At 36.6% G+C, this 11,688-nt stretch overlaps 1 protein-coding gene across 3 annotated transcripts in view; it reads right to left on the minus strand.

Moving 5' to 3' along the window:
* Positions 1-4,044: 4,044 nt before the first annotated feature.
* The window catches only part of fhip1aa (FHF complex subunit HOOK interacting protein 1Aa), a 24,391-nt gene continuing 16,747 nt past the window's right edge, over positions 4,045-11,688 (minus strand). For all 3 annotated transcript variants that reach the window (XM_016292583.1, XM_016292581.1, XM_016292582.1), the window contains 6 exons: positions 9,977-10,056; positions 9,622-9,821; positions 7,915-8,859; positions 7,204-7,382; positions 5,190-5,304; positions 4,045-4,327 (listed from right to left, as the gene is read on the minus strand). In XM_016292583.1, the coding sequence (XP_016148069.1) occupies positions 4,122-4,327; positions 5,190-5,304; positions 7,204-7,382; positions 7,915-8,859; positions 9,622-9,821; positions 9,977-10,056 (1,725 nt within the window). In that variant the 3' untranslated portion in view covers positions 4,045-4,121. The remainder of the gene's footprint in view (positions 4,328-5,189; positions 5,305-7,203; positions 7,383-7,914; positions 8,860-9,621; positions 9,822-9,976; positions 10,057-11,688) is intronic.

The following is an 11,688-nucleotide window of genomic DNA, read 5'->3' on the forward strand; positions in this document are numbered from 1 at the left end:
AGTGAGCAGAGGCGGCGGGCTTGAGAACGGCGCGGCCAGCGGATTCGACGAATGAGTGGCCGCCGTGCTTGCGGCAACCACATGTGACGACACCGGGCTGGACTCTGCTTCATCCACGGTGAAAGCTGATCCGGCGATCCACAGCGCAAAGTTGTTGTATTTCCTCAGCAACCAGCACGGATCAGCTCCAGACATGACGAAGCAGATATCGTCCTCTTTTGGAAGACCAAACAAAGTAGTTTCGCTTTCACAACGAAACACACGGCACCTTCACGACATGGCGGCGGCAACAACAATACTACAGCGAGAATAAAAGTTACGCCTTCTTTCTTTGAGCGAACATTCGGGCGGTGTTATGCAAATCTTCCCACATAGTGATGTAGATATGTGGGGGCGTGTTAGAACGAGCCGTTTTAGGTAGTCGTGGTTGACTCTTAACTTTTATAAAGAATATCTCTTTGGATTTGAGACTTTAGTCTTTGCAACTTTACAGATCTTCTTTATGCACCAAGAGCTTGTAACACTCCAAAGAGAAAGGAAAATTGAAATCGCATCATATGACCGCTTTAATTCTGGCCTCTGAGACATTTATCACTCAATGAACATTGATTCCGTAATAGTCAGCTCTTGTGAGAAAATCTTGTGTGTGCACAGAATCTCGTTGCGCTGTTTTAAGTTGTTTGCAGCTCTGTATGGATTTTCCATCAGACTTAGGTTTTGTGGGATTATTCATCACTTTTAGACTTTTAGCAGGTCAGGCCAAGGTTGCCTGAAACTTCTGAGGTTTAATCACCATTAGCCATTTCCAGCACATTCCAGGTCTGCTGGAATATAGGGTCTGACAGGGGGTTCAGATAAATGTGATGTTTGTGTACTACTAAGACTTTTTATTCAGACCCAACATATTGAATTAAGACAACATAAAATATACATTTTCAAATCATATAACTTGATGATGCTTGGTAAAATACATACCTGTATTGGTTGTTATATGAGTAACTAGCGCCCTCTAGTGGATTGTGTTTTTTACATACAATTATGTCAAGACAAGCGAGTCATCTATGCGATTGGCTACCATACATTGAATTCCTAATGTTAGGTATTTTTTTTCCTTCTATGAAATGAAGTGCATTCTTGAAGGGATAGTTCTAAACCATTCCAAACTTTTCAAAAGATCTATAGGCAAATGTGTGAGTGAACAGATAAATCACAATGGTACCTTTAGAAAAACTTTACTGAAAATGCACTGAAAAAAGACTAGTTTGAACAAAGCCCCTTTTGCTGAAAGGACTATCTGGGGAATAGTTAAATTAGGTCAACAGTGTCCATGAGTTAACATTCCCAAACACACAGGCACATCCCCAAAGCTGTACATGGAGTAGGCCAATATTAACACAGTAAATTACTGTGCCATTTGTTGCCAACCCAAAAGATCATATTTAGAGTAGCATTATTTGGGTGTAGGCATTTCATTGACAATGCTAAGATATTTCTTTAGTTATAACATTATCTATCAATCTATCTTTCTATCATGCTAGTATGCATCCGTCTTTAATATGAACAAAATGAAACCCTGAAATTTACATCCAGAGCATCAAAAAAGCTCAACAAGGAGAGAGAATTTGTTTGGCTCGTCTGTGACTAACTACAGATGCATCAGATACGAAGCTGTCAAAATATATATATATATTGGTACATTAAGCAAGTGGCAGAAAAAGGATGTTCATTCCAGTTGCAGCACATTATTCACTCTTCTTCAGAAGACTGACAATGTTACGGCCCACTCACTCATATGCCACTTCAAAGTTGTGTTAGTGGACAGGAGATATCTTTATTCAAGATGTCATGCCTTCATACATTTCTGACACAGAAGCTATTTTCATTTGACATACAAAAATGCTTAACAGTTTCCTGTCTAAACAGAAAACGAGCAGGTGAAAAGATGAGCTGGTGACTACTACAACCAACATACAGAACTATAGAAATGTAAAATTGAAGTATTGCTTACCACCAGTAAACGCAATTTAATCTAGAATTTCTAATCTAGCTCATGATTCCCCATATAAAGGTAATTTGGGGTACATAAAAATGCATATAAATATCTTTGGATTAACATGCTACATTGTGACCTCAGGATGTTTGGTAATCAAAATTGATTGACAGCTAGGAAGGGACCTTCAAAAAAAAAAGTATTTCGCAACAATCAAAGCCAATTAATACATTTAAGGAAATTAATCGAATGTGTGAACTATAAACATTTTTAAATATTACTTGTGAAATTCTATTTAAAGCGTAATCGGTAATGTGTATAATCAATATGGTGCACTTGCAAATTTCATGTAACAATCAGTTTGTACTAAAAACAAATGTGTATTACAGAACAAGTTCATGTGTTTTGATATATAACATGGTAAAAATACTTCAAAATCAAGGCAACTTCTTTGATACTAAAGGGCACCATTTCTTTGTGGGTGTTTAAGATACACTGGAATTGCTTATCAACTGCTTTCTTTACAAATGTAAAAAAAAAAAAGATGTATGCAACTCTGATTGTGATCTCTCCGATCGTGTTTCAGCAAAATCAATGTCCTTCACTGCCATTTTCAGGGGCCATGCAAACAATGTAGTGAGGATTTAAGATAACACAAAGAAACAAATCTAAATACAAAGGGAATGTCTGTAAAAAGATAAGATTTTATATCCCTCTAAAGTAGTTTTAAAACACTACATTTTAAAAGTTTGGGGTTGGTAAGATTGTTTTATTTTTTTTTAAAGAAGTCTCTAATTCAGAGCAAGGCACCGAACCCCCAACAGTGGGCAGCCAATAAATGGCTGCCCACTGCTCCGGGTGTGTGTTCACGGTGTGTGTGTGTGCGCGCACTTTGGATGGGTTAAATGCAGAGCACTAATTCCAAGTATGGGTCACCATACTTGGCCACGTCACGTCAAAAAAATAATGCTCATCAAGGTTGCATTTATTTGATCAAATTACAGTAAAAACAGTAATATTGTGAAATATTGCAATTTAAAATACCTTTTCTGTTTTAGTGCAAATTATAAAATGTAATTTACTTCTGTGATGGCAAAGCCAAATTTTCAGCTACATTTCCTTATTATCAATATTAAAAGCAGTTGTGCTGATTAAAATGTCAGCAACATTGCAACTGTGATGCATTTTTCATGAATAAGTTCAAAAGAGCTGTATTTATTTGATAGGGTAAAAACTTTAAAAAATTTTCAAAAACATTGTCACTTTTGATCAATTTAAAGTGTCCTTCCTGGATAAAAGTATTTCTTTCTTTATAAATATATAAAACTAAAACGTACTAACATTAAACGTTTGAACAGTAGTGTATATCTTACCCCATTAAAGAAAGGTACCTCATCCTAATTAACAAGCATGTGTGCTGCTAGTTTCAAACATGTTCATTAACAACTCATGTGCTGTATAGACATTGTGAAAGTTAATATCAGTGATGCTCTACATAGAACCAGAACGACTGTATAAGAATTGTTTCTCAAAGTGAGAGGAAATCCAGCAATCCTACAGACAAGTTGTATAAAATGGCCAAGTGACCAGGTTTACAAAGTATGCTTACTGTATATAAAACTGTAAAGACAATGTTGAAAATTAAGGACTAAAAGATTAGGCACTATCAATCAGTATAAGGCCATCATGGGAACATTCCAGCAAAAAGACATCAGCAGCACTATACAGTCTGTAGAGAATCTGGTCCTCAAATGTTATTAATATGTAATGCTTCCTCACTTCTTGCTCAATGGCTGTATGGCCATCACCATTTAGTTTAGGCCTGAAATTTCAGTTAAGACATCCAGCATTTTGTGTCCCGAAGCCAACTTTATGAAATGAAGACAAATCAATGACTGTTTTATGGCAGGTTTGGTATGCATAACCAAATTATGGAAGTTTCAATGATTGTTCACACAACAGACAAAAACATCTGCATGAAAGAACCCCCCCATCAAAAATATCCAAAAAAGAGAAAAGTCAGAAAAACATTATTTTAGAGTCTTTCAATAAGAACTAAAAATCATTCAAAATGTCAGTTCAAAAGTTTACTGGAAACATTAACAAACAAACATAAAAACAGAATCAAAGGCTACTGCTCCGTGGGAAGATGAGAAAGGATGGAGTGTTCTTGTGCAAAGGCTGCTAGCTCTTTCAGGAACTCGGTGAAAAGAACTGTGGCATATACCTCAGTTTGGTTTAAGGGAACCACAGTTTTGGGTTGGATATTCGGTTTCGTCTTGATTCTGTCTGCTTCAGAACTATGGAACCAATCTCCATTCTGTGGACTTTGAGAGTCTAGGTAGAAATGGAAAAAATAAGTCATTGTACAATATATAAACATTGTCTTAGAAATTATTACAATGTAGTTTATCCAAACTGAACAAGTCAAAAAAAAAAAAAAAGGATGATGAAACAGTTTATACTGCTAAGCGAAAAACAGTAGCTATGCAACCCTCAAACTGAAAAATGACTTCAAAGTTAAAGTGAATTTAATTGATTTGATATTGATTTACACACTCGGTTTAACTCAAAATATAAACGGTTTCTTCCAACAGTTCTATTATGTACTATATTATATTATTATACAGTTTGAGATTGGTAAGATTGTTAAATGATTTTGAAAGAAGTATCCTATGCTTGCCAAGGTTGCATTTTTGGATCAAAAATTTTTATTTTTTTGAACAGATATTTTAAAATGTAATTTATTCCTGTGATGGCAAAGCTGAATTTTCAGCATCATTACTCGTCTTCAGTGTCACATGATCCTTCAGAAATAATTCTAATATGCTTATGTTGTGCTCTAGAAACATTTCCTATTATCAACAAACAGTTATGAAAACTGTTGTACTGCTTATTATTTTTTAAACTTTTGTTTCCCAGGATTTTTTTGTATTTATTTAAATGCTTCCTTGCCAAATAAAAGTATTAAAAGTAATTTTAAAAAATCCTACTGACGAACTTTTGAGTATTATATTATATTATATTATATATTACTTCAGAAAACAATTTGCTGACAAACTGTAGGAGCGCAGAATCACTGCAAGTCATGTTTATGAAATACCCACATACTGATCATTTTTATTTTGTGTAGAAAAAAAGTTTTGTGTTTATTAAATCATAAAACAACATGACTGAAAGGATACGAATCTACTCCGACCTCTTAGTGAGCTCTCCCTGGCCAATAAGCAGTGCTGGGCAGCTGTGAGAAGCTCAGGGAAGTCTTTATTATTCCCTGACCACTGTTCTGTCTGGTTCTTCACTGAGGCCAGTACCTTTAAAATCAAGAAAGGCAAGAAGGGAGAGTGAAATTAATGAATGAACAGATTCCATATTCTCCCATATCCACACCAGGTATTAAGATCAATTTCAGGTGATACATTACAAGTTGACAGTACTATATACAGGTGTAAACAGGGTCCAAAAGAAATTGTGATTGGATTACCCAAACCACTACATGGAATATCTTCAGTATGTCTGTAATCTGTAATCTGACTCCAGTAAGGTACTTCTAATAACTGCGACTTCTACTTGAAACGTTATATTTGTATAGTAAATTTAAGAAAAAATATGCACGTCTTTAGAATTTTTTGTGCTTTATTAACAACAGTCAGAGACCCTCCCCTTGAAATCCAATCCCAATGTCAAAAACAGGTGTAAAGGTCTGTTCACACCAAGACAAATGTTCACAACAAATATTTGGTGCAATAAACATTTTATTTTTAATAAATAGACTCCGTTAAAATGTCTATTCAGACCAATAAGAACATTCACAAGACTTGTCTTTTGTCTTTTCCATAGCACTGCAAAAAACCTGGCTAGCCAATAAGATTTGTCCTTTTGGTCACATGCTCAGAGCTGCTACCATTACATTCAAGTGTGCCACACACATCCTGAAAAGTTTTTATCACCCCCGTTCATAAACCCCGCCCTCTCCGTGGAAACACAAAGGACGTGAGCCAAACTAAAAAAGTACACTTCAAATAAATTTTGCCCAAAGATGTTTCTGTCATTTTAATATTTCTTATCATGCTTGGGTATGTTCAAGGGTTTTCTATTAAATCTGGTTTCAGTTAGTTATTTGATGCTATAAAAATGTGATGTGGCATTATGATTGTGTGCCTGTGATTGAGTCTGTGGAAGTATGTGCAGAACATTGATACCACAGCTCCATTTTCAGTTCACTACAGCACATAATCTGGTTGTAAATGATGCCATCATTTACTGTTTGACTTCCTATCATCATGACAAGCAGGTGTCAGAAATGGGAAAAAAAGAAAAATGCACACTGCTGCTTGTATGTCTGCTTTTCCATAAGCACCACCTACTGTCAGAGACTGAACTTGCATTTTCATTCATTTTGTCTACTATTTTTTCCTGCATTGGTCTGAATAGACAAATCACATGCGAAAACCAACGTTGTGACAAACATACAGGTTTGGTTTGACAAGGTCAAGGCTTTGTGTGAAAGAACATCTTTGTGTGTATTGATACACAATTAACCAACAGATCTAACACATGCCTCTCAAAGACATGCTGATGAATGTGGAGAAAGCATGGGTTTTCACAATTGCCCCCATGTAATATGAAACGAGAAGTATAATTCCGCGAATTTACCTGCTCAGAAATTAAACTTTACTGAATAACGTATCAGACAGCAAGATGATCATGTTGCTTTTACGCTGACAAAGGGGAAGTATTGAGTACAAAACCTTGCTGTGCCGCTGTGATGTGCCACTGATGTTATTTTAGCAGGTTTGTGTGTCTGTATAATATTAGAGTTATAGACACAAAGGCTACATTCATACCACAGCCGAATGTGACCCAAATCCATTTTTTATCCCCCAAATCCTTGGCAAAGTTCACATGAGCTCTTAAATGTGCCCCACATTAAACATTCGTCTAAACAGTTGACATTTCTCAACTGACCTGCATACATAAAGTGCTCAAAATATCAGCTATGTTAATCAGAGTTTAAGAAATGTAGGCTAAAGAAATGGTACTGAACCTGATGTTTATTGGAGGCCAGTGTGTTATCACAGTTTTGGCATTTTGTGGTCTAATTTTCTTCGTTTTTAAACTCACATTATGCATGCAGTGACAATGAATATTGAGTTAGTATGATTTAAAACTACATTCATTCAGTAGATCAGATACTGCATGCACTTCAGTACCTGGTATAGTGAGCGGACACTAGGCTGGAACACCATGTTTGTGTTGAGAAGGAAGGAGCGCAGCAGGGGCTGAGGGTAAGCAGCTAACTGGGCCAGGATGCCAGTCAGAAGCAAGTTCACATGGAGAGAATTACTTGGCATGTTTTCTAGGCGAGACAGCAGTACACTCAGAAACGGCCCTGAGAAAGACAAGAGTGAAACCTAAATATTAGTTAAAGTGTAAATAATCTAAACTACACAAAACAAATTAGCCCGAACAACACACACCCAAATATCATACTGAACATTAAACTGAAACTAACACTAACCGATTCCAAAACTCTGCATAGTAGTTCATGGGGGCCAAAACTGAGGTCAAAGTTCATGAAATACAGTGTCACATAATTCAGTGCACAATTTGCCATGCACAATGTACAATGATCGTTTATGGTTTCTAGATGCCACTTGAGTTAAACAGGTCATATTACTGCTGCAATTTTTATTATATCATACAACTTAAATGTTTTATACACTTTTTTTATGAGCAGGCAGTATACACTAATGCACACTCGTTATTGAGGTGCATTATGGCATTGAATCAGTGCATAATATACCCTATACTTTCGATCATCACTCCAAATGACTGTCACTTTAAATATAATATATAAATGCGTGTATGAAGAATACTGTGAAATAATTTAAATAATTTTGCAAAATAAAATGTTTTCTGACCTGTAAAAGGTACAGCATGCCCCCTGCTCCCACTGCGGGGTTTGGTCCCAAAAGGAGATGGTAACTTTTCTGCCTCTGGTGTCTCTGGGGAGAAAGAGTCAAAGTCAATCTCATCTTCCTCCTCATCCATGAGGTCTGTAGGACTCTTGAGTTCACTGTCTGTTTTTGCTGGACTGTGCTGTGCACCCAGAGTCCTTATGAGTTCCTCATACTGGGCCATAAGGTCCTCCCCTTCCAGTGACTTATGGTCTGATTGGGACCCTCTCTTTTTAATGTCCATTTCATCTAATGGGGAGCTCAAGCCATTGCTCATTGATGATTCTGAATTTGTAGTCTTTTGATCAGTTACTGGTTCATTTAACACCTCCTGCTTTGCTGCTTCTATAGGTTTGGATGAGGCATGATAGCTATTACCAGAGTCATGAGCATCCTTCTGAGCTACCAGGTCATAGACCATAACATCATTCTGGAACTCAGACTCTTCAATGTAAGAGCCCTTCACAATCATAATAGCAGTTCTCCGCAGTTCTTGAATGTGTTTTGGGGGCTCATCCGGGATGGGGAGAGTATCCTGATCTTCCTCTGGTTGCAGTTGTTTAGGACAAGCATCATAACTATCATCCCACTCCAGCTCCAGCAATCCGGGAGTAGCAGTGAGATCTTTGAGGGGTGGACCGGAGCGATGCATTTGATTTGGGGTTTTCCAGCTGGTAACTGGTAGCCGAGTCCTACCTGCTTCTTCCAAGGTACTGCGCTGGTATTCTTCTGGAGGAGGGTTCTCACCATCATAAGGGGCCGACCACACACGGCACGCTCGCATACAGTAACTGATGCTGTTTTGTGCATCATACAAGTAGTGCAGGTAACTGACATCCAGGTAGATCTCTGAGCCAATGACACAGGAGTTACCACAGTCATCCTCCTCTGAGAGGACCTCGTTTGATTCTAGAGGAAAATGTACAAGCAATATTAAATCAGTTACTAATGCACTTCTCATTATATTTCATGTCCCCTTTTTCAAAAAAAAAAAAAGTATTGCTCTGGAATTTGTATCAGCTTGTAAATACTTTAATAACAGGCACAGACATAAGCGGATTATATAGTCTGGAATGAAGAAATTAAGTTGACGCTAGCACTAGTGAAGTTGCAGATTTAATCCAGAAGACGGAAGTCACTGAGACATGAATAACATTTCAGTCTGCAGACTCGAGTCCACTAATCTAAAGTTTGATCTTTAGATTAGAGTCAATAAACCTTCAGTGCATGATTTTGTAGAGACCAACAAAAAAGATAAAATCATTTTGTCTCACTTTTAACATTAAAACCTAGAAATCTTTGAAAAAACAACAACACTTTTTTCCCTTCTGCATCCAGTCAAGGTTTTGCAATTCTGGAGAGCCAATGACCTGGAGAGTTTAGTGCCAACTTGGCCCAACACGCTTGCCTGGAAGTTTCTAAACATCCTGAAGACCTTGATTAGCCAGTCTAGATCCATTTAATTGGGGTTGCAACTAAACTCTGCAGGACAGTGGCCCTCCAGGAATAAAACTGGACACCCCTGATCTACGTCCTTACAAGATTTTAGTTTTCAGTCTAGGTCAAAAATTTATACATTTTGTTATTACAATGACACTTCATGCACAATGCAAATCAAAACTACATAAAATAGTACACTCTTCCACAGGAAGTAAAGGAACTACATTATACCCATAGTTCCTATATGGGAGCCATCAGTGCCTTTTGACCACAGGATAGAGTCCAGTTGTCTGAGTGGAGGGGGGATGACCTCTGGAGAACAGCAGGAGGGTGTAAGGGCTAGAAACTTGGCGGCCGATACAGAGTAACAGTCTCTTTCTCTCAGGACTCTACGCTGACTCAACATCATGTGGTTACAGGGGATTAGGTACCTGTCAGAGAAGGAGAAACCACACATATAGTGCAACAAGAAAGATAGCCAAGCACCAACATTATGAGACAATATTTAACATACGTATGATGCATATCGCATCAGAAATACAACAAATACGTAAATAAACTGAATAGTCTGCACAAATATACTCACTTGAATACCAACTGGAGCATGACATCCTCACAATACAAGCCAATGAGAGTGCGGAACAGGGCCAGCGATACAGTGCCAAGCTGGAACAAAAGCACAGCCTGTAAAAACACACTACTACAAAGCACAACAACTTAATAAAGACACTGCATGTTTTAAACAATAAAACTGGCATTAACTGGTTTAAATTGTTTTATGTTAATATTGATTAAAATAAAGCTGACTATTGTGTCTAAGAGGATTCTTAAGACTTCTGTTTGAATACACATGCAAACTAATATGAGTTCAAATATTAGTCTAATTTAATAGAAAGAGCCTGCAATCTACCTTCATTCTTACATCTAATCTACCAACCACTTCTTAAAACTTGTGCAGTGCATCTTCACCCTTTAGTGAAGTTTAGTAGTAAAGCATAGTTATTAACAGTAGTTCAGTATAGGGCCTGATGGTATAGCTAAATACAATTAATTTCAATATTTGTGTTAATTTTGATGATATTCAATATGTATCTCAATATTTTTGCATTTTCTTTGGAATAATTTAAAATTGTGATTTTGTTGTTTCCCCTGAAAAAGACATGATCTGAATAGAACAGCTATTGTTATAAAGTACATACAATTTTTTGTGCAAATTCAATACAGATCTATTTTACAGTATCTTCTCATACAGTATGATATTTTTTTGGCCAATCCATTGTTATGGTTACCATCAATCATGGCAGTTTTGGATTCAACCCCACATTTAAATATGGTTGTCAATCCAGAAACTTTCCAGTGTTTATAGTTATTTTCATGAAAACATTTTTTTTTATTGTAACCATTGAAGCTGTTAGTCACTTCAGTTCAGGGCAAGCTCACTGACTGAGTTCTGCACTTTTATAAATACTCCCATTACAATCAATGAAACTGACTTCACTGCATAATAAACCTCTTATTATTATCATCATCATGTTTACTAGAGCCCGGCCGATATGGGTTTTTTGGGGCCGATACCGATATTAGGGAGTAAAAAAAAAAAGAGGCCGATACCAATATATCGTCCGATATTCTTTGTGTATATTATAGTACAGTACCAGTCAAAAGTTTGGACACTTTTCCATTCGTGTGTCCAAACATTTGACTGGTACTATATATAGAATACAGTATATACATAAACAGAATATATATATATACACACACAAACACATTTTTTGCACTGATCACTCAAATGTGGTGATCAAACACTTATAATGGTGACAGAGATATGTAAGGGCATTTAACAATTTAACAATAAACTTGCGATGAGTGCGATGCACAAAGTAACGGGGTGTTAGTTGTAACACACGTGGTTTGAATATTTATTTTACCATAGTAACATTTAAAGTCTGGCTCAAGTAAATTTATCTCAGTTTTTATTATTCATTTAAAATTAGACAAATCTGCTATTATTTTAATCTCTAATCTGTTATTTATCAGTTCAGATCATTTTTTAATGCTTTGATTACTAGCAGAAGACACTAAACAGTTTTAAATTCCAGTTGCGCAGATGGGGCACGTTGTAAAACTGCGTTACAATGTGCTATTCTATGATATTATCTATGTAATTTACACTATTTACTTTAATTTTAATGAGAAACAACGAGAAACAGGTGAATAAAGACTGACAGTCAATGTTTAGAAATTATTATTTCAAGACATGTAAAGCATTTTTGCTCATTTATGTGGGCCGTTCCAAGC

Source organism: Sinocyclocheilus grahami, unplaced genomic scaffold, assembly GCF_001515645.1.
Source record: "Sinocyclocheilus grahami isolate Dianchi unplaced genomic scaffold, SAMN03320097.WGS_v1.1 scaffold288.1, whole genome shotgun sequence".
Taxonomy (NCBI): Eukaryota; Metazoa; Chordata; class Actinopteri; order Cypriniformes; family Cyprinidae; genus Sinocyclocheilus; species Sinocyclocheilus grahami.